We start from the raw sequence: 19,593 nt of genomic DNA on the forward strand, positions 1-19,593 counted from the left end.
CACTGGAATGGCAGGACAAGAAAGGCATAGAGATCATCCAGAGATCAGTGCAGAAACATAAACGACAAGGATAATAAAGGCTTGAATTTGTAAGAAAAGGAGAGAGAAGATGCAAGTCCAGTACACTGTGTTGAGAATGGATGCAGGAAAGACAGGGAAACAGCATAATTTGGCGAGCCCATGATGTGAGGGTAGAGCCAGGGACATTCAAAGCAAAAGCCAATTTAGAAGAAAATGTGATAAACTGAATTCTTAGTGCAAAGTTTTAGGGATCAGTTTAGGCAAAGACTTCAGGGAGGCAGGTGGAGAGTTGAAACTGAAAAGAGGGTGAGAAGCCAGGGCTGTATTTAAACACTTTCTAATCATTCCCAAAAAGAATAGATGTGCTGATACACATGGGGAAGGACTGGGGAAGAAGCCCAGAAAACTGGGTGTCTGGCCAGGGAAGCAAAGAGAACACTTGGAAAAGGAAGTTTCATTTCAAGTCCAACAAGAACGTTGTTTCAAAGTCATCAACACTCAGAACAAATGCTCTCACTGGAGTGAGAAGGTCCCTGAAAACTTTAAGCCTGATGCAGCATTTAATTGGGTGATGGCCGGTACACTTTTATGAATTGTATTCCAAATCTATCAAGTACTCAGCACACATTTAGTTGAATAGTTCCCAGCGTGAGCAACGTAACAGAACAGATACTGTGCAGTAGGGAAGGAAGAGCAGCCGACTGTAGTTGGCGTGTGTGTCATCACCACTGGGAAAACTCGTAGGGATCCTGTGTGCTTTTAAAACTTCAAGCTCGCCCAACAAATAGACAAAATTAAGAAGCAACTGGAAGATGAAGAGTTTAAGTTCTGGGGGAAGAAATACAGAGCTACTTCTCTCACCGTGGAAAGTTTCACAAAGACAAATGCCTTTGTAAAAACATTCTCAGGGTTAAAGGTTGCACACCCGTCCTTCAGATTTATTTCTACTAAAGAATGTAACCATTTAAAACTTTTGTGATTTATTGTGTTAGGACACTTCAGTTTTAGTCTTTCTCAAAATTTAATACAGTCATTAACTAGAACTCGACTGATATGAAAATATTTGCATAAATCTTTTTTTCAATACACAAAATCAGTGCATCTATTTCCAAATGAGTGCTGATGACAAACTACTACATTCCCCTTTAGGTAAATGAAAAACCTAGGGCACAGAATTTAAGTTATTCACTGAGGCAAACCAGCAAGACAAAAGCCAATTTGCTATTCAACTTTCACTCTCTAGAAGTTCAAAGAGTTGCTCTTCACTTTTTGTAAAGGGGAAATTACTGTCAATTCTTGGGCATATTTCTTTTTGTGGTTGTTCTAAGGACTGCTGAGACTAAGGTTAACTGAAATTCAGAGAAGATAAAACTATAATTGCTACAAAGGAATGGAACGAAAAACAGATAGTAGAGATGCGGGGAGATTTTTTTTTAATGTAAAATCTCTCCTCTCTTTGTTAACATTAATAAAATCTTAAATCTGTTACTTCAGATTTAGGGAATAACTCAGTCTTCATACCCCAAAAGTCCAGCACACCGCAACCCCGGAATAAAAAGTGGACAACTATCAACAGCAAAAGTAAAAGCTTCAAGTCTCCTGGAGTGGGTGGGAAGGAGGAGGAGAAGGTCATTACACACTCCCTGTGGAAGAAGACAAAGCCAGATCCACATTCCAGGGAAATCTGGCTGGTCTGAGTTTTTCCTTAAGTACCGATTGGCCTGTCACTAAGCCAGGCTCTGTAATCTTCCTGCTAGGGAAGTCATGAATCCCTTCTAATTAATCAAGCCCTCCCAACAAAAATTTTCCCACCCACAATAAAGTGGGCTGTGGGAAGGGAAAGCAGCAGAGCAAGCTTTGTAGCCAAAAGAATTCTAGACTTTGGTGTAATACCTAACTAATCCAAGAAAACAGATGCAGGAAGCAGAGGAAATGATCTACAAACAAAGACAGACAATGAAGTAGGAACACAGTACTGCTATGCTGGAACCCAAGTCGAAAATTTTAAATCATAAGATTGTAACTATAATTGCATGGGAGTGAGACCTGGCAACACTTTTAAAACATCTGTGAAGCGGGGAATGGATCCATAAACTTTTCAGTAGATACCATGAATATTGATTTGACACCTTCAACAATAATTTATTATTTAAATTTATTTTCTTCTTACTAAACTTTAATACATTATATGTCCATGTCTATTTCTTGCTTCTACTTGCAAAGGAAATGGAGTTGCCTTGACCTTCCCAATTTACCGTGCCCTTGCAGCCGGTTTAACCCAAGGTAAACTTCATTGAAAGCTTACTCTGACAAGGTGCAAGGAAGCAAGAGTACAGAAGGATGCACTGATTCAGACCCATGCTGTCCAATTCAGCTGCTACTACTACTACTACCTATGTGTGCCTCTAAGCACTTGAAACATGGCCAGTAGGAACTGAGATGTGCTTTAAGAGATATATTTACATACTTAAATCTGCTTATGTAATATATAAATATTTCAGACTTTGCATGCAATAAGGTCTTTGTTGCAACTATTCAACTCTGCCACTGTAGCGTAAAAGCAGCCAGGCACAATATATAAACAAATGGGAGTGTCTGTGTTCCAATAAAACTTTATTTACAGAAACAAGCAGCTCATCTGTGGGGTGTAACTTTCTGACCCCTTGTTCCCTAAAGAACTTATAATTATGGAAGTTCTAAAACACTGGGGTGGGTGCAGAGCTAGAATTAAGATCACGGAGGAGCCTTAGGGAGACATGGGTCTGCTGCCACTACTACTTTGAGCTGAGAAAGCCTTCACTGGAGTTTAGGACACATCCTCCTGCCCTGGGCTGCAGTGGCCCAGAAGTCAAGAGACCCTGAAAGCTGGGGTTCCAAGGACTTATCTCATACACCACTGCCATTTCCTGAAATTCTGGCCTAGGAGGCAGTTATAAGAAAGAGGTGAAGGCCAGGGTCACAGCAGTGTTTTGTTTTGTTTTGCTTTGTTTTTAAAAAGCCCTCTTCTACGCAGGAAGGTCAGAAGACCTTTCTTCATTTGAATAAGAATAACCTGTTTGCAGGGATAATTAATACCATTCCAAGGAAAGTCTCAGAATAAACAACTGAGGTGCAAGTGGCAAATTGTTTGGTATTCACCTGCTTTTCTGTTAGCTTGGAAACCGTGCTCTATCCAAGTAATTTTCAGCCCAGATGGTCAAAAGTAAATGCATCTATATGAAAATTTGCATAAGTTAATTCCTTTTAACTTTTATTCATGTGATTTTTTATCATAGTAATCCATATACACAGATTAAAATGACCTATCAAAAACAGTCCTCTTCTGCCCCATCCTGGCTCTACCCTCCTGGCTCTACCCTCAACCCAACTTTCACTCACTAGGAGACACCACACTGAGAACTTCATCTATGTCATCTGGTATTTACTAAATCGTTCTAAATACTTCGTTTATACTGTAATCTTTTATTATTTCAGATTTAAACACTATCCATGGAAAATGAAAACATAATGCTTGCAACCCACCCGCTCACACATCTCCTTCCCCAGACTTCCAAAATTTGAAGATCGCAACATATGAAGTGTTCGAAGCTGAGCCATGTAGTTATACTATGCTTACTTTTCTATCTTGCATAATCTTTTGTTTGCTTAGAATTAAGGAATAGTTTCCCATATTCCTACCACTAAATCATTCCCACACTCTGACCTACAGAAACTCCTCTCAATACATTTAAGTACATGTGGTATTTTATTCATTTCCTTTTTTGTTGGAGACATCTTTCATAGAACCATCTGTCCTGTTCCAATTGGACTGGTTACTCTCTAAGCATTATACACAACTGATCATCATGGTATTTGCTTAGGCCCTCACCTGCTGGATTCCCTATTTCCTAGATCCCAATCTCACCCTTCCTCTGTTCACTGTCCCATCTGGGAAAAATCATATCCTTCCTAAAATAGGGTACGTTAGAAGAAAATTTTTTTTAGCCTTTGCAAGTCTGAAAATGCCTCTATTCCACCTTAACATGTGATTGAAAGTTGAGCTGTGAAAAGCATTCAGGGCTGGAAACTAAGGCAGGAGGTAGATGGGCCACAACCCCCCCACCTCCCCAGGGTAAGCAATTGGAGATTTGTTCCCTGTGAACCCATACTCCAAGATGAGAATAGCAGGACAATTGAGAGAGGAGGCTGGGCCCTGCCCAGATAGAAGATAAGAGACCACATATTTCTCATTCTCCAAGTCAAGGAAACTTTGTCGACTAGAAAGCTCCTTGGAGGTCAAAAAAGGAGGGGGGAGCCACCCCACAGTAAGAGGCCAACTACCCATAGGCCTCTTCGGTGGAATCCATCTTGGCTGAGAGATGCACGTGCACACATGGGAGGATCCTGAGATGTTCCAAATACGGACTCAGAACCAGGCAAAGCAAAGTGATAGACCAAAGGAAACCCGGAAGAAATGCCCCATAAAAGTGATTCAAACTACCACAAGGGTGCGACTCTCTCTGAGTCCGCCCGTGTGTCTATCCACACATCCTCTACTCTTTTTTTTTTCTCCTAATAAACACTTTACTTGTTTCACTACTTTCTGTCTTTGTGGGAACTCTTTTCTGCAAAGCCAAAGGGCCAGGGCCTTGTCAATGACCACTGGTCTAGTGGCTAGGTTTCTGTGCTTCACTGCCGCAACCCGACCTCAATCTCTGGCCGGGGAACCAAAACCCTGCTTCAAGCTGCTGCAGGCCGAGGCCATCCAAGATCAGAAACTATTATCCTCAGAATATCTAAGGAATTGTTCCACTGTCCACAACTATAGCTGCTGAGAAGGCTGTTCTGAATCTGATCCTCTGTATGTGATCTGATTTTCTTTTAGGATCTTCTCTGAATTCCCGGTGTTATGAAATTTTAGGATGATGCGCCTTAGTGCAACTTGTTTTCCTTGCCTTTCTTAGGTGCACTCTCACAGAAACTTTCAAATAGTAACTTTGTGCCATCATTTCTAGTAATTTTATCATATTACTTCTTTCATAATTTTCCTCTCCACCATTTTCTTTGTTTTCCTTTCTAGAACTTTTTCATATCAATTTCATATCAATTTTTTTTTCAAAATCAATTTTTCATATCAATACTGTACACCTCTAATTTTCTTGTATTATCTTCCCATTTTTTTAACTATTATCTTTTTGCTCTACTTTCTGGGCAGTATTCCTTATCCATCTTCCCATACTTTACTAAATTTTTATTTCTATCATATTTTTAATTTACAAGAGCTCTTACCTATTTTCAGGAATTTCCCTTATTCATAAAATCCTGAACGTGTCACATGGTTATAATAGTCTCCTTTTTTGCTTTGAGGATACTAATTATAATGTTTTTAAAAGTCTTTTCTTGCTTACTAGAATCTCTCTGATCCTCCAGTTTTGCTCATTTGCTTTTCTCTCTCTTTTTCAGTTCTCTGGTTTTCTGTTTCTCAAGTTTTCCTTAAATCTCTGGTGGTATCTTTTGTCCATTCATAAGTAAGAACAGACAATAAATCTCTGACTGGAAAGTTTCTGTACATGGGTGGAACTTACTGACTGCTGGGCTTCAGGAATCCAGTGGGGGACTTAGATATCTGGTTGGGGGATGCCAGATGCAGGCCCTACTTATATCAGACAAGTAGACTTTAGGTTAAGTATGACTAGAAACAAAAAGAGATATTTCATAATAATTAAAGATTCTATTCAACAGAAAGAGCAATCATAAATTTGTATATATGTGTTAATATAGCCTTAAGATATACAAAGCCAAGATCAATAAAAGGACAAATATACAAATCTAAAACCGTAGTTGGAGATTTTAACACACCTCTCTCAACTGATCAAACAAGTCGACAAAATATGAGTAAACACAAAGCAGATTTTTTACAATAGAATCAACAAACCTGACTTGAGTCGGATACACAGTTCAACGCACCTGACAAGCAACACTTTTTTCAAGTGTTTATAGAACATTAACCAAAATATCAATAGAGGAATTACGCTAAACAAAATGATTATGCTAATAACAAAACGATTATTAGAAAATTTCCAAAAATACTTAGAAACTATACAATATACATCTGAAGAAGCCATAATCAAAAATGAAACACAATGAAAATTAGAAAATATTTTGATTTGAATGGAAGCAAAATTCCTACTTTAACAGCATCTCTATCAAAACAAGAGGATACAAGTCAAGTAGGTACTTAGAGAGAAATTCATAGCTTTAAGTGCATATATTAGAAAAGAAGAAAGGCTCCAAAATCAATGATTTAAGCTTCCCCCTTAAGAAGCTGAAAAAAGAAGGATAAATTTGCTCAAAGAATGTAGAAGGAAGGAAATAGTAAAGAAATCAATAAATAGAAAACAAGTATGCTACAGGAAAATAAAATGAAACCTGAATTTGGTTCTCTGAAAAGACTACTAAAAATAACAAATCCCTATCAGCACTAATCAGTATCATTCCTTTGGAAAGGCAAATCAAAACCACAATGAGATATCACCTCACACCTGTTAGAATAGCTACTATGAAAAAGACAAGAGATAAATACTGGTGAGACTGTAGAGAAAAGGGAACCCGGGTGCATGGTTGGTGGGAATGTAAATTGATGCAGCCACTATAGAAAACAGTACGGAGGTTAATCAAAAATTTAAAAATAGAACTGCCATATGATCCAGCAATCCCACTTCTGGGTATATATCTGAAGGATATGAAATCACTATCTTGAAGAGATATCTGCACTCCGTGTTCACTGCAGCATTATTCACAATAGCCAAGACATGGAAACAACCTAAGTGTCCACTGACAGATGAATGAATAAAGAAAATATGGTATACACATGCAATGGAATATTATTCAGCCATAAAAAGGAAATTCTGCCATTTGCAGCAATACAGATAGACCTTGAGGACATTATGCTAAGTGTAGTAACTCAGACAGAGAAAGACAAATAAATACTGTATGATTTCACTTATATGTGGAGTCTTAAAACATCAAATTCATAGAAACAGAGTAGAATGGTGGTTGCCAGGGGCTGAGGGATGGGGTAAATGGGGTGATGTTGGTTGAAGGGTACAAACTTTTAGTTATAAGATGAGTAAGTTCCGGGGATGTAATGTACAGCATGGTGACTAGAGTTAACAACACTGTACTGTATACTTGAGAGTAAAGCTCTAATGTTTTCACCATGACAACAACAAAATGGTAATTATGTGAGGGACGTGTTAACTAAAATTACTGTGGTAAACATTTTGCAATTTACACATTTATCAAATCAACATATTGTACACCTTAAACTTACACAATGTTATATGTCAATGATATTTCAATCAAGCTGGAAAAAATATAATCACCCATTTGGAAGGTTCAAGCCTAGTTGTCAGAGTATTTGGAAGCCAGGATAGCTGAGAGATGGCATCCTAATGCCTAAAAAGGGTAGGAGAGAGAGAGGAGTTGGGAATAAACTCATTCCAGTTAAGTCCGGAGTTGTGAAGAACTTCAACTTTCAGTTCTTTGTATCAGCTTAGCACATAAGACAAAGCTTGACACAGAAATAAGTACTCAATTTGTAGATATCCTCATATAATACTCTTTGGGTTTGTATGGGTAAGTTTGTCCACAATTTCTTGGAACAGGAGCTATTCAAGAGAGCTTTTCCTTCATCCTCTTGAGAAACTGTGGGTTTCATGAAAATGCAAAAAAAAATCTCTGCTCGCTGACCAAGGGAAGCAGCATGGAAGCCTGCCATCCACCCAGGGCTTTGGCAGGGGCGGGGGGTGGGGGGCAGGGGAGGGAGAACAGCAAAGAAAATACTGGAAAATACTAAAAACACTAAGCTTGTGCCATACACAGTTGTGGGTTGCAAAGTCAGACTACCCACAAGGTGGTGGAATCCCAAGCCCTGAAATGAATATAAACCTGGTCCAAACCACCAAAATGCCAATGGCTCCAGCAGAAGTAAACTTGAAACCGCTCCACTGCTCTGCAGGGCTGAGCTCATAGGGCTTTCCACCCGTGTATTTCACACTTAGTAAATAACAGTGGAAATAACAGAACAATCTAAAAGAGGCTATAAAATAAACTACTTTAAGATTATGAAGGAGATAAAAGAAGGATATGGAAACATATTGAAAAAAGGGACAAGTATATATATAAAAAAAGAACTGGTAGAATTTGAATTAAAACAAAACAAACACAAATTCTCAAATGAAAAATACAGTCACTAAAAATAAACAAAGAATAGAATAAATACAGATTAAAAAGGAGAATAAATACTGATGACAAGCTTTTAGTAAACTGGAAGAGATCTGATAAAAAGCACTCTGAATGCAACATACAGACATAAAGAGAAGAGAAAAAGGAAACGGAAAATGGCCAAGCAGAGTTCATCAGAGCGGGCACGTGGTGACTGCAGCAAGAGCAGGTGTGCATGTCCCCTGTTGCCCATGACACCCTAGGGCAGTGCACAACAATCTGGCTGGGCGGGATGTCAGACCTTCAGAATGGGATCCCAGTGCTTGGGTTGTGGGCCTTTTAAACTGCATGATTAGGAAAGCACTTGTTCCTTGCCTGTGTGATCAGACAGAGGCAGGGACACCAACACAACATGATGTGTAGAATCTTCCATATAATGTGTCAGAACTCTATCCCTAACCTGCTGGCTTGACACCCATGGTTGGGGTCACTCCCTCACCTGGCATGATCTGGGAGTTAGGTTCCAAGTCTTGCTGGTGCAGCTGTGAGATCAGGCAATCTCGTAGCAGAAGTTACCACATCAGTATGTATGTCTTGGAAATCAATTGACCCAGCTCTGGCATAATTAGGGGCCTAGGGTCTAAGCTTTGCGGCTGACGAGGATTGTCTATCCGAATGGACCACAGCCAGTTTGGGCGAAGCTTTGCAAGAGGCCCAGTCCTTTTCTGAGCAGACAGCCTGCAGGCACTCAGTCCTGGATGAGTTAACATCACCCTCTAGCACATAATAAACAGTTACGTGGGACTATTCAACAAACTCTGTATAAGAGTTCCAGAAGAAGAGATCAGAGAGAACAGAGAGGAGCAGTACTTGAAGAGAAAAAGGTCGAAATTTTCCAAAACTGATGAAAGACTTGACTCTTCCAAATGAAGATGTACATTGCATCCCAGGCCAGATAAATAAAAAGTCTGTATCTCAAGATTTCACAGTGAAACTATAGAATATCAAAGACACAAAATCTTAAGAGCAACCAAAGAGAACCAAGATATCTTGATAAGCAAGATAACAAAGAAAGAAATCACGATGGGCTGACAGTAGACTTCTTTGCTGACTAGTCTCCATAGTCTCCACAGATGCACCCCCAGATTCTCCCCCTCCCTGTGAGCACAAGCTGCTTCTCCCATGGAGAGTTGCAGCTTCCCTGGAGCTGACCCTCTGAGTGCTCTGACCAACAGAATGCAGAGGAAATGCACGTGGGACTTCTGAGCTCAGGCCTTCAAGGGACAGACAAATTACACTTTTTTCTTCTCGCAACTTTTGCTCTGGGACACCATCCCTCAAAACTCAGCCACCAAGTCAGGAGAGGAGCCCAAGCCACACAGAGTAGCCGCCTGAATGAGAACTTAGGGCAACAATTAACAGCCCCAGGTGAGATTCCAAGCACAGCCAGGATCAAGGGCCAGCCACATGCGCGGCCAGCTTTGATGTGCAGGCTGAACTCTGTCCCCAGATGACTGCAGCCCCAGCCAACATCAAGAGGAGAAACCGCCCAACTGATACGAGGCGACCTACAGAATCCTGAGAGAGAATAAAATGGCTTCTGTTTTAAGTCACTACATTTTAAGGTGGTTTTAAAGCATCAACTGATAATTAAAACATTTCTCAGTTGCAATAAGAGATTTCAAAAGACAATGGAAAAATACCTTTAAAGTGCTGAGAGGAACTGATGTGCAACCTAAAATTCTAAAACAAACTTTACTTTCTAGAGGAAAACCAAAAGACATTTTTAGACAGACAGACTGTGAAAGTTCACCACTTATAATCTCTCACAGAGAGGAATACTACATACAGAATATACAGATACTAGAAATAACTGTAAGTAATGAAATTTATAAATATGCTGTAAATTTAAAGCACTGACTTGGTAAAGATAAGATACGACAACAACACTAAACAGTATCTGACCTGGTTAACCACTATGATTTCTCTGTTCCGGTGTTTTGAATTTCTGCTTAATTAAACACTAGCGCAGGGAAAACGCCCTAAAGAACAGGCATATGTGAAGCATCCTTCATACAATGGTTCCTCTCGAGACTGGATCTGCAGCTGGTTGCATGCAGGACTCTCGGATGCAGAACCTGGAGGGTCGACTGTACTCACTACCAATTCTTCCCCTTTCCTTCCCCACCACCCCTCACAGGTGACCCTCCCATTCCTCCACAACTGAGAAGGTCTCGGACCCAGCCATCAAGGGACAGAGAAGAGATGCTTGCAAGAGAAAAGCAAAAGAGGGCAGCCAGGCAGGAGAACTCGCTCCTGGCATTCACCCAGGCGCAGCATTTGCTGCCTGCTTCTTTACTTTTATGTGCTTTGTCATAATCAAAAATGACGCCATGGACATACAATGTGAATAATACTTTTTAACATTAAGGACCAAGTTATGTCCCAAAGGCATCTTACAAAAGACTTTGAGCAAGAAACTCTCATGACCATATGAACTATTCATTTTCTCCCCCATCTCATTCTTAACATGCAAATTTTCAATCACCTACTTCAAGTTTTCAGTAGTGTCCCAAATCTGAAGAGTAGTTCAGGGCTACTGCTTTCAATTAACACAGGACTCAGTTATATTAGAAAGTGATTAATCATTTTAAAGAAAGCTATTAAGCATTACTTACCTTAACAGCAAATTTCTTTGACGCCATGGCTTACTGATTCCAGAGTAATTACAGACCTTTAACAGAAGAAAAAAGAAAGTTAAAAAGTAGGTATATCAAAATTTCTTTCGATTTGTATATTATATAAGAGAAAGGTTGGCTGAATAATCAAATATCAACAGGTATTCTTACAAGGTGAATGTTCACTTATAACTGGTCTTAACAAAAATATTATATTGAATTAACAGTTTACGAACTGCCCACAAAGAAAAGCACAGGCCCAGATGTATTCTACCAAATGTTTAAAGAACAATTAATACCAATCTTTCACAGACTCTTTAAAAGAAGCATAAGAAAAACTCAAATCATTCTAAGAGGCCAGTTACATCCTGATACCAATACCAAACAGAAACATCACAAGAAAGGGTAACTACACACTAGTATTCAACAAAATACTACAAACCAAAGCTAGCAACATATAAAAAGGATTATACACCATGACATTAGATTTATCTCAGGAATATAAGATTGGTTTAACATCTGAAAATCAGTATAATACACTATATTAATAGAATAAAAGAGAAAACACATGATTATCTCAAATTTAGAAAAAAATTAACAAAATCCAACACTTTTTTTAATTAAAAAAAAAAATCCAACACACTAGGAATAGAAGGAAGCATCCTCAACCTGATAAAGAGCATCTATGAAGAACCCACAGCTAGGGAATTCCCTGGCGGTTCAGTGGTAAGGACTCAGCACTTTCACTGCCAAGGGCCTAGGTTCAATCCCTGGTTGGGGAACTAAGATTCCACAAGCCGCACAGCGCAGCCAAAAAAAAACAAAATCCACTAAGAAAAATCCACAGCTAAAACCACGCTAAATGATGAACGACTGAATGCCTCCTCCTCAAAGAGGAAAAAACAGAGATATCTGCTCTGTCACTTCCACACAGCACTGTATGTGCTGCACTGAGGTGCTAGCCAGGGCAATTAGGCAAGAAAAAGAAATAAATGGCATCCAGATTGGGAAGGAAGTGATAAAACTGTCCCTATCACAAATAACATGTTCTTATATGCAGAAAATCCTGAAGAGTTAAAAAAAAAACAAAAAACTAATAGAATTACAAAGTATACGAAGTAAGGTTGTAAGATGTAAATATATTAAAAAGTCAATTATATTTCTACATTCTGGCAATGAGTAATCCTGAAATGAATTTGAGAAAACAATTCTGTTTACAAGAACATCAGAAAGAATACTTAGGAAAAAATTTTTTTAAAAACCCCACAAGATTTATACACCAAAAACCATAAATTATTATTGAAAGAAATTAAAAACTTAAGTAAATGGACAGTTATCCCATATTCATGGATTAAATTAACACTTAATTTTGTTAGGATAGCCATACTCCCCAAATTGATCTGTAACACAATCTCTATCAAAACCCCAGCTGACTTTATAGAAATTGACAATCTTATCCTAAAATGCATATGAAAATACATCTATAGTAGCCGAAATAATCTTGAAAAAGAAGAACAAAATTGAAGAATTCATACTTCCCCATTTGAACACTTACTACAAAGTTACAGTAATCAAGACAGTGTGGTACTGGCATAAAAGACAGACACATAGATCAATGGGATAAAACTGAGAGTCCCAAAACAGACCCTTACAGTTATGTTCAATTGATTTTTCACCAATGTGCTGTGACAATTTAATTGGGAAACAGTCCTTTCTACAAATGGTGCTGTTACAACTGGATATCCACACTCAAAAGAATAAAGCTAGAACACTACATCACATTATATACAAAAATTAACTCAAAATGGATCAAAGACCTAAATGTAAGAGCTAAAACTATAAACTCTTAGAAGAAACCATAGGCGTAAATTTTTGTGACCTTGCATAAGGCAATAATTTCTTAGACACGATACCAAAGGCATAAGTCACAAAAGAAAAAATCGGTAAATCAGATTTCATCAAAATTTAAAACTTCAGTGCTTTAAAGGACACTATCAAGAACCTGAAAGACAACCCACAGGATGGGAGAAAATATCTACAAATCATACAACAAATAAGGGACTCATGTCCAGAAAACATAAAGAACACCTTAAAACAACAATAAAAAGATGAATAACCCAATTTAAAAATGAAAAAAGGATTTGAATAGACATTTCTCCAAAGAAGACATACAAATGGCTAATAAGCACATAAAGAGATGCTCAAAATTGCTAGTCATCAAGGAAATACAAATCAAAACCACAATGATATACCACTTTACACCCACTAGGATGGCAAAAGACAAACAATAACAAGTGTTGACAAAGATATGGATAGATGAGAACTCTCATACATGGTTGGTGAGAATATAAAATGTTGCAGCCACTTTGGAAAACAGTTTAGCAGCTCTTCAAAAAGGTAAACACAGAGTTGCCATATGATTCAGCATTTCCACTCCTAGGTATGTACCCAAGGAAAATAAAAACATATGTTCACACAAACATTTATACAGGAATCTTCATAGCAGCATTATACATAATAACCAAAAAAGTGGAGACAACCCAAATGTCCATCAAATGATGAATGGGTAAACAAAATGTGATATTTGAGATTTTTCTTGTTTCCTGAGGTAAGCTTGTATCACTATATACTTAACAAAATGTGATATATACACACAATGGAATACTATTTGGCAATAAAAAGGAATCAAGTTCTTATACTCCCTTTTACTGAGCTCCGCCAGGCAACTGCCCTCTTCCACCTTGCAGAGCCTAGAGAACTATGTTCTGGAGAGGGTAAAACAGAGGATCTCTGGTCTGGAGAACACCAGGCACAGCATAAAGTGGGGGGTATCCTACTGAAAAAAAGAGAAATTAAGGGGCATCCCACATGCCCCTTGTGATGGTTAATTTTATGTGTTGACTTGTCTGGGCTCAGGGATGCCCAGATAATTAGTAAACATTATTTCAGGTGCGTTTGTGAGGATGCTTCTGGAAGATTAGCATTTGAATTCGTGAACTGAGTAAAGCAGATGGCCCTCCCCAATATGGGTGAGCATCATTCAATCCACTGAGGGCCCAAATAGAACAAAAAGGTGGAGGAAGGGTGAATCCAAGATCTCTCTGATTTGGGACATCCATCTTCTTTCCTGCCCTTGGACACTGGCACTCCTGGACTTGGACTGAATCACACCACTGGTTTTTCTGGGTCTCCAGCTTGCAAACAGTATATCATGGGACTTCAAGGCCTCCAAAATCTCATGAGCCAACTCTTTTCATAAATACACATATATATATATATACATATACGTGTGTGTGTGTGTTTGTATCTTCTATCGTTTCTGTTTCTCTGGAGAAGCTTGACTAACATACCCCTCTATCCTGCCTTAGTCTCCAAATAGGAGACTGAAACCTCTTCATTCAGGGAACTGGATCTAAAAGTACTGCCATCAGGGGTTCCCCAGGCAAACAGCCAAGACAGATGGCTCTAAAGTGAAGGCCACACCCACAAGCCCCACATCTGTGTGCAGAACTAACTCCCATCTCTTTAGTGTCCCACTCTCAAATACACTTAAGCAATCAGGAATCACCTAGCATGTAAGGAAAGACTCTATCATGAAAGGAAACAAAACAAACAGAAAAAAACTACTTGGCTGAAACCTAGACTATGCAAGGAGAAAGAAATATTTTTAAAGAAACTATCACTAATATCAGTGGGATAGGAGATACTACATCTATAAGGCAATAAATAATTTTTTTTAAAAAAGGAACTTGTAGAAAACAACAAATTAAAGCTATGATAGCTAAAATTTAAAAACTAAATAGAAGGTCCAGAGGATCATATTGAGTAAGTCATCCAGAAACTTCAGCAAAAATAAAGAGGATGAAAAATAAGAGAGAATAAAAATTAAAGGACCAGTATAGGAGAACCAACATGTAAAAATCAGGATAGAAGCAGATCCATATAAGGGTGTATATCACAGTAACATTTCAGGCACTGATGACAAAAAGAATCTTGAAAAATCTGTGGGAGGGTGAGTTTGGGGAAGGGGGTGGTGGTAAGAGAATATTTGGCTCCAAACTACCCAAAACAACTCTGGAATCTAAAAGGCAATGGAAAAACAGCCTAAAAAACCTGAAGAAAATTATTTTCAAACCCCAAATGCATTTAAACACGAGGCGGGGGTAAAAGCATTTTTAGGCATGCAAGGTCTTAAACAATGTATGTCCTGTGCATTCTTTCTCAGGAAGCTACTAAAGATGTGCTTCACCAAAAGGAGGAAATTGACCCAAAAAAAGGGAAGATACAGGAAAAAGGAAGGCTGAGATAGGCAAAAGGCCAAGGAAACCCCAGGATCTGGTGAAAGCAGATCCCTGCATGGGACTCATGGGCTAGACAAGCAGAGAACCATCAGTCCAGGACAGAGCCGGTTGTGAGCTCAGGGAGAGGCCTCTTCAGGAAGCGCCTGCATGCATGCAGATGAATTTTAGACAACGAGTGCAGAATATGAGATTGAATTAGGACAGCTGCGCGGAAAGCTAAGCAACTGAATAATACAAGGCAATTACTGATTCCAGGATAAACAAAAATTATGCAGAAAATAAAAAGTAAAAAGTATTTCATAGACAGCTCAGCATTTATAGTCATGATAACAAACACTAAATATTGACCTAAACAACATTGTGTTTTCAACAATATTAAGAGGATGGGAAATGTGTGTGTATGTATGTAGTAGGGACACAGGGGTTAAAGGGAGCTCCCTTTAATGCTAACTGAATGTTTTAGAAGCAAAGCCTAAAACCAATAATAACAACAACAACCTACACAACCACAACTAATAAAAAAGCAGATATATAGCAAGAAATTTAGTGATAAGGACCCAATTCTTTTTTTTTTTTATTGTAGTTGATTTACAATGTTGTGTTAATGTCTGCGGGACAGCAAAGTGATTCAGTTATACATATATATACATTCTTTTTCAAATCCTTTTCCATTATGGTTTATCACAGGGTATTGAACATAGTTCCCTGTGCTATATAGTAGGACCTTCTTATTTATCCATTCTATATGTAATAGTTTGCATATGCTAACCCCAAATTCCCCCTCCATCCCTTCCCCACCTACCCCCTCCCTTTGGCAACCACAAGTCTGCTCTCCATTGATAAGGACCCAATTCTTAAGTGCTAAACTCTGCTCCAACCTGAAGAGCAAGCTGGAGAGAGCTGCTGTGGAGGAAGGAATAGGGTGGGAAGGATGCCATAACTCACAAGCCTCGCACATGGAACTATCTGCGGTTTAGATCACGCGTACGGACACTTTCAGAGCAGCACGGTCCAACAGAAATACAATGCAAAGCACATATGTAATTTTAAAATTTCTAGTAGCTGCATCTAATAAAAAGGTAAACAGAAACAGGTGAAATTAATTTTACTAATATGTCTTATTTAACCCAATAAATCCATCATGTTATCATTTCAGCATGCAATCAATATAAAAATATTTACACTCTTGGTGTTTTACCTAAGTTTTCAAGTCAGGTATGTATTTTATGTTTCTAGCACCTCAATTTGGACTGGCCACGTGCCAAGTGCTCAACAGTCACTTGCAGTTAGTGGCAACCGTAATGGACAGTGCAGTTTAAGGGATTTTCGTTTTATTATAAGAAAAGCACTTATTATACAAACAGCTCATGCAGCTCAATATCAAAAAAACAAACAACCCAAACAAAAAATGGGCAGAAGACCTAAACAGACATTTCTCCAAAGAAGACATACAGATGGCCAACAGGCACATGAAAAGATGCTCAACATCGCTAATTACTAGAGAAATGCAAATCAAAACTACAATGAGGTACCACCTCACACGGGTCAGAATGGCCATCATTAAAAAGTCTACAAATAACAAAGCTGGAGAGGGTGTGGAAAGAAGGGAACCCTCCTACACTACTGGTGGGAATGTAAATCAGTGCAGCCCCTATGGAAAACAGTATGGAGGCTCCTCAAAAATTTAAAAATAGAACTACCATATGATCCAGCAATCCCACTTCTGGGTATATATCTGGACTATAATTCAAAAAGATACATGCACCTCTATGTTCACAGCAGCACTATTTACTATAGCCAAGACATGGAAGCAACCTAAATGTCCACTGACAGATGAATGGTTAAAGAAGATGTGGTATATATATATATATATATATATATATATATATATATCACTTATCACTTATATCACTCAAAATTATTGAAAGGACTAAGCATGTGAAAACCTTCAGTATCATCATTTATATAAAGTATCATCATTTATATAAAGGAGGCCCTGGATGAGTGTTAAGAGTTATTATTACTTAGTCAAAGACGATTTTTTAAAGAAATTTGATAACCTTTGATTCTATTTTTCTAATAGACAAAAATATCTTTATCCAAACCCTGTCATTTTAATTTAATTTTAATTATTCATCTGTATTCTCTTAACAATGTAATGCACATGATTTAGAACATTTTTTTTTTTTCGGTACGCAGGCCTCTCACTGCTGTGGCCTCTCCCATTGCGGAGCACAGGCTCTGGACGCGCAGGCTCAGCGGCCATGGCTCACGGGCCCAGCCACTCCGCGGCATGTGGGATCTTCCCGGACCGGGGCACGAACCCGTATCCCCTGCATCGGCAGGCGGACTCTCAACCACTGCGCCACCAGGGAAGCCCCAGTTGACTCTTTTAAAATGCTCATTTTTTTTCTTTAATCAGTAAAGCAAGAGCAGCTGCATTTCGTTTTATTTTGTTTTTATAAATTTATTTTATTTTTGGCTGCACTGGGTCTTCGTTGCTGCGCACGGGCTTTCTCTAGTTGCGGCAAGGGGGGGCTACTCTTCATTGAGGTGCACGGGCTTCTCATTGCAGTGGCTTCTCTTGTTGTGGAGCACGGGCTCTAGGCACGCAGGCTTCAGTAGTTGTGGCTTGCAGGCTCTAGAGCGTGGGCTCAGTAGTTGTGGCACACGGGCTTAGTTGCTCTGTGACATGTAAGATCTTCTTGGACCAGGGCTCAAACCCATGTCCCCTGCATTGGCAGGCAGATTCTTAACCACTGCAGGGAAGTCCCTGCATTTTGTTTTTAAGGACTGGATTCTTCAAAAAGTATCATCAAAGCCCAGTCTCAAAAATATGATCTGTAAGAATCTAGAACTAAATAGCATATTTTTAGATGAAATAAAATGGTCTCTAGTGTAAAATAGGCTGCATGAAAAAAAGAACTGTAAAATACATTTTGCATACTTTTAACCCATTTTTAATACCATGTGGCATTCTGCCTCTCAATGTAAAATTTTTTCACTTGTTCCTACAGTGTTTGCAGTCTCAAAAAAGTAACAGTTTTATGATAAAAGACACCCTACAGACCATCTATTCCCAGGCCTGAGATCTATTTCCCTAACAAGAACTTGGGGGACCGGGCCAGGGTCTCACAGCTGAAGGCCAAGGGCAGGAGAAGAGTCGGGTCAGCTCTCTGAAGGCAAACCAGCACCATCTGTCCCCTGTACAACTGCTAAGGTCAAACGCTAACTGGGCTGTCAAGGTAGGTGTGCCCTCCCTCCCAGAGCCCCTGGCCAAGTCACAAGTTCCTAACATAGGGCACGACTTCGAATAAAGCTAAGTGAGTGGTAGGTCTCTCCTGCTAATCAAAGAAAGAAAGAGGAAAAGACAGAGACAGAAAGGCTGGGAGGGGGGAGGAAGGAAAAGAGGGAGGGAGGGGCTCCACAGCTAAGGTAAATGGTTGGAATTCATTTAATTCGCTATTATGCTATGTGACATGGCACACTTCTTCATAAATAAAAAATAAAGCCTACCGAGATAAAGCCCATAACACATCTGGACAGCAGTTGCATAGACCTTGAGCCTGCATACTTGCTAAAGTCCTACTAGATAAAGAAGGCATACTTCCTTGGCTTCATTACAGCACTGGGCACAGGTGCTGGAAATGAACTACATGACGAACTGAAATCTGAAATGAACCAAACCAATTTGCTAATTTCCAAATATGGTAAAAGCACGCTTACCCATCCTGGAAGGAGCAAGTTATCAAAATGACCGGCCCTCAGAGCATTGCTTAACAATAGAAGGTGATCAAGAAAGTCTGTTGGATGAAGAAATATTCCAGATAAGAGGAACTGAGACTATTTTATTTTGGCTGTTTATAGGGAAATTTTCCAAAAAATATACTGAATCTTTCCCCACTTTCATAAAAATTACCACATAATGAATATTCCTTTGATATTCCAGATGAAAATTTTCACCTGTCGTCACAATGGGCGATATATATGTTAATGCCCTGCTGAGCTGTGCCTACACAGAGCTGCTCACGGTGGAGCCAGGGAGGCCTCTGCCTGTTTGTCACGGCTTTCCATGAGCTGTCAGAGGGCCTGCCTCCCAAGGCTCCCTTTCCCCTCTGGGTTCTTCAACTTAATCCAGTGACCCCAGAAACCTCGGGGACCAGTTTGTCAGGGTGGTGGGACATTTTCCAAGTCTCTCCACGGACTTGCATGGACTTTGGTGTGAAGGCGTCAAGCTCTCTGCCTTAGGTAATAAAATGGCTGTTACCTTTACTTCAGGATTAGGTTTCTACAGTGGACCATGCCTTCTGGACTTGAGCCTCAGCATTTAATTATTTCTGCCTCAGTAGAACAATGCTGTTGGACAGGCTGACCTCTACGGTCTCTTC

The 19,593-nt window shown here is 39.3% G+C and overlaps 1 protein-coding gene across 1 annotated transcript in view; it reads right to left on the bottom strand.

Annotated features, from left to right (window-relative positions):
- Nucleotides 1-19,593, bottom strand: part of SLX4IP (SLX4 interacting protein) — a 187,365-nt gene that overhangs the window by 156,364 nt on the left and 11,408 nt on the right. The window contains exon 2 of the mRNA XM_022556451.2: nt 10,905-10,960. Coding sequence (XP_022412159.2) covers nt 10,905-10,931 — 27 coding nt within the window. The 5' untranslated portion in view covers nt 10,932-10,960. The remainder of the gene's footprint in view (nt 1-10,904; nt 10,961-19,593) is intronic.

The sequence above is a fragment of the Delphinapterus leucas genome, chromosome 15, assembly GCF_059928025.1.
Source record: "Delphinapterus leucas isolate spDelLeu-1000000601 "Yukka" chromosome 15, BTC_Dleu_Yukka2, whole genome shotgun sequence".
NCBI classification, from domain to species: domain Eukaryota; kingdom Metazoa; phylum Chordata; class Mammalia; order Artiodactyla; family Monodontidae; genus Delphinapterus; species Delphinapterus leucas.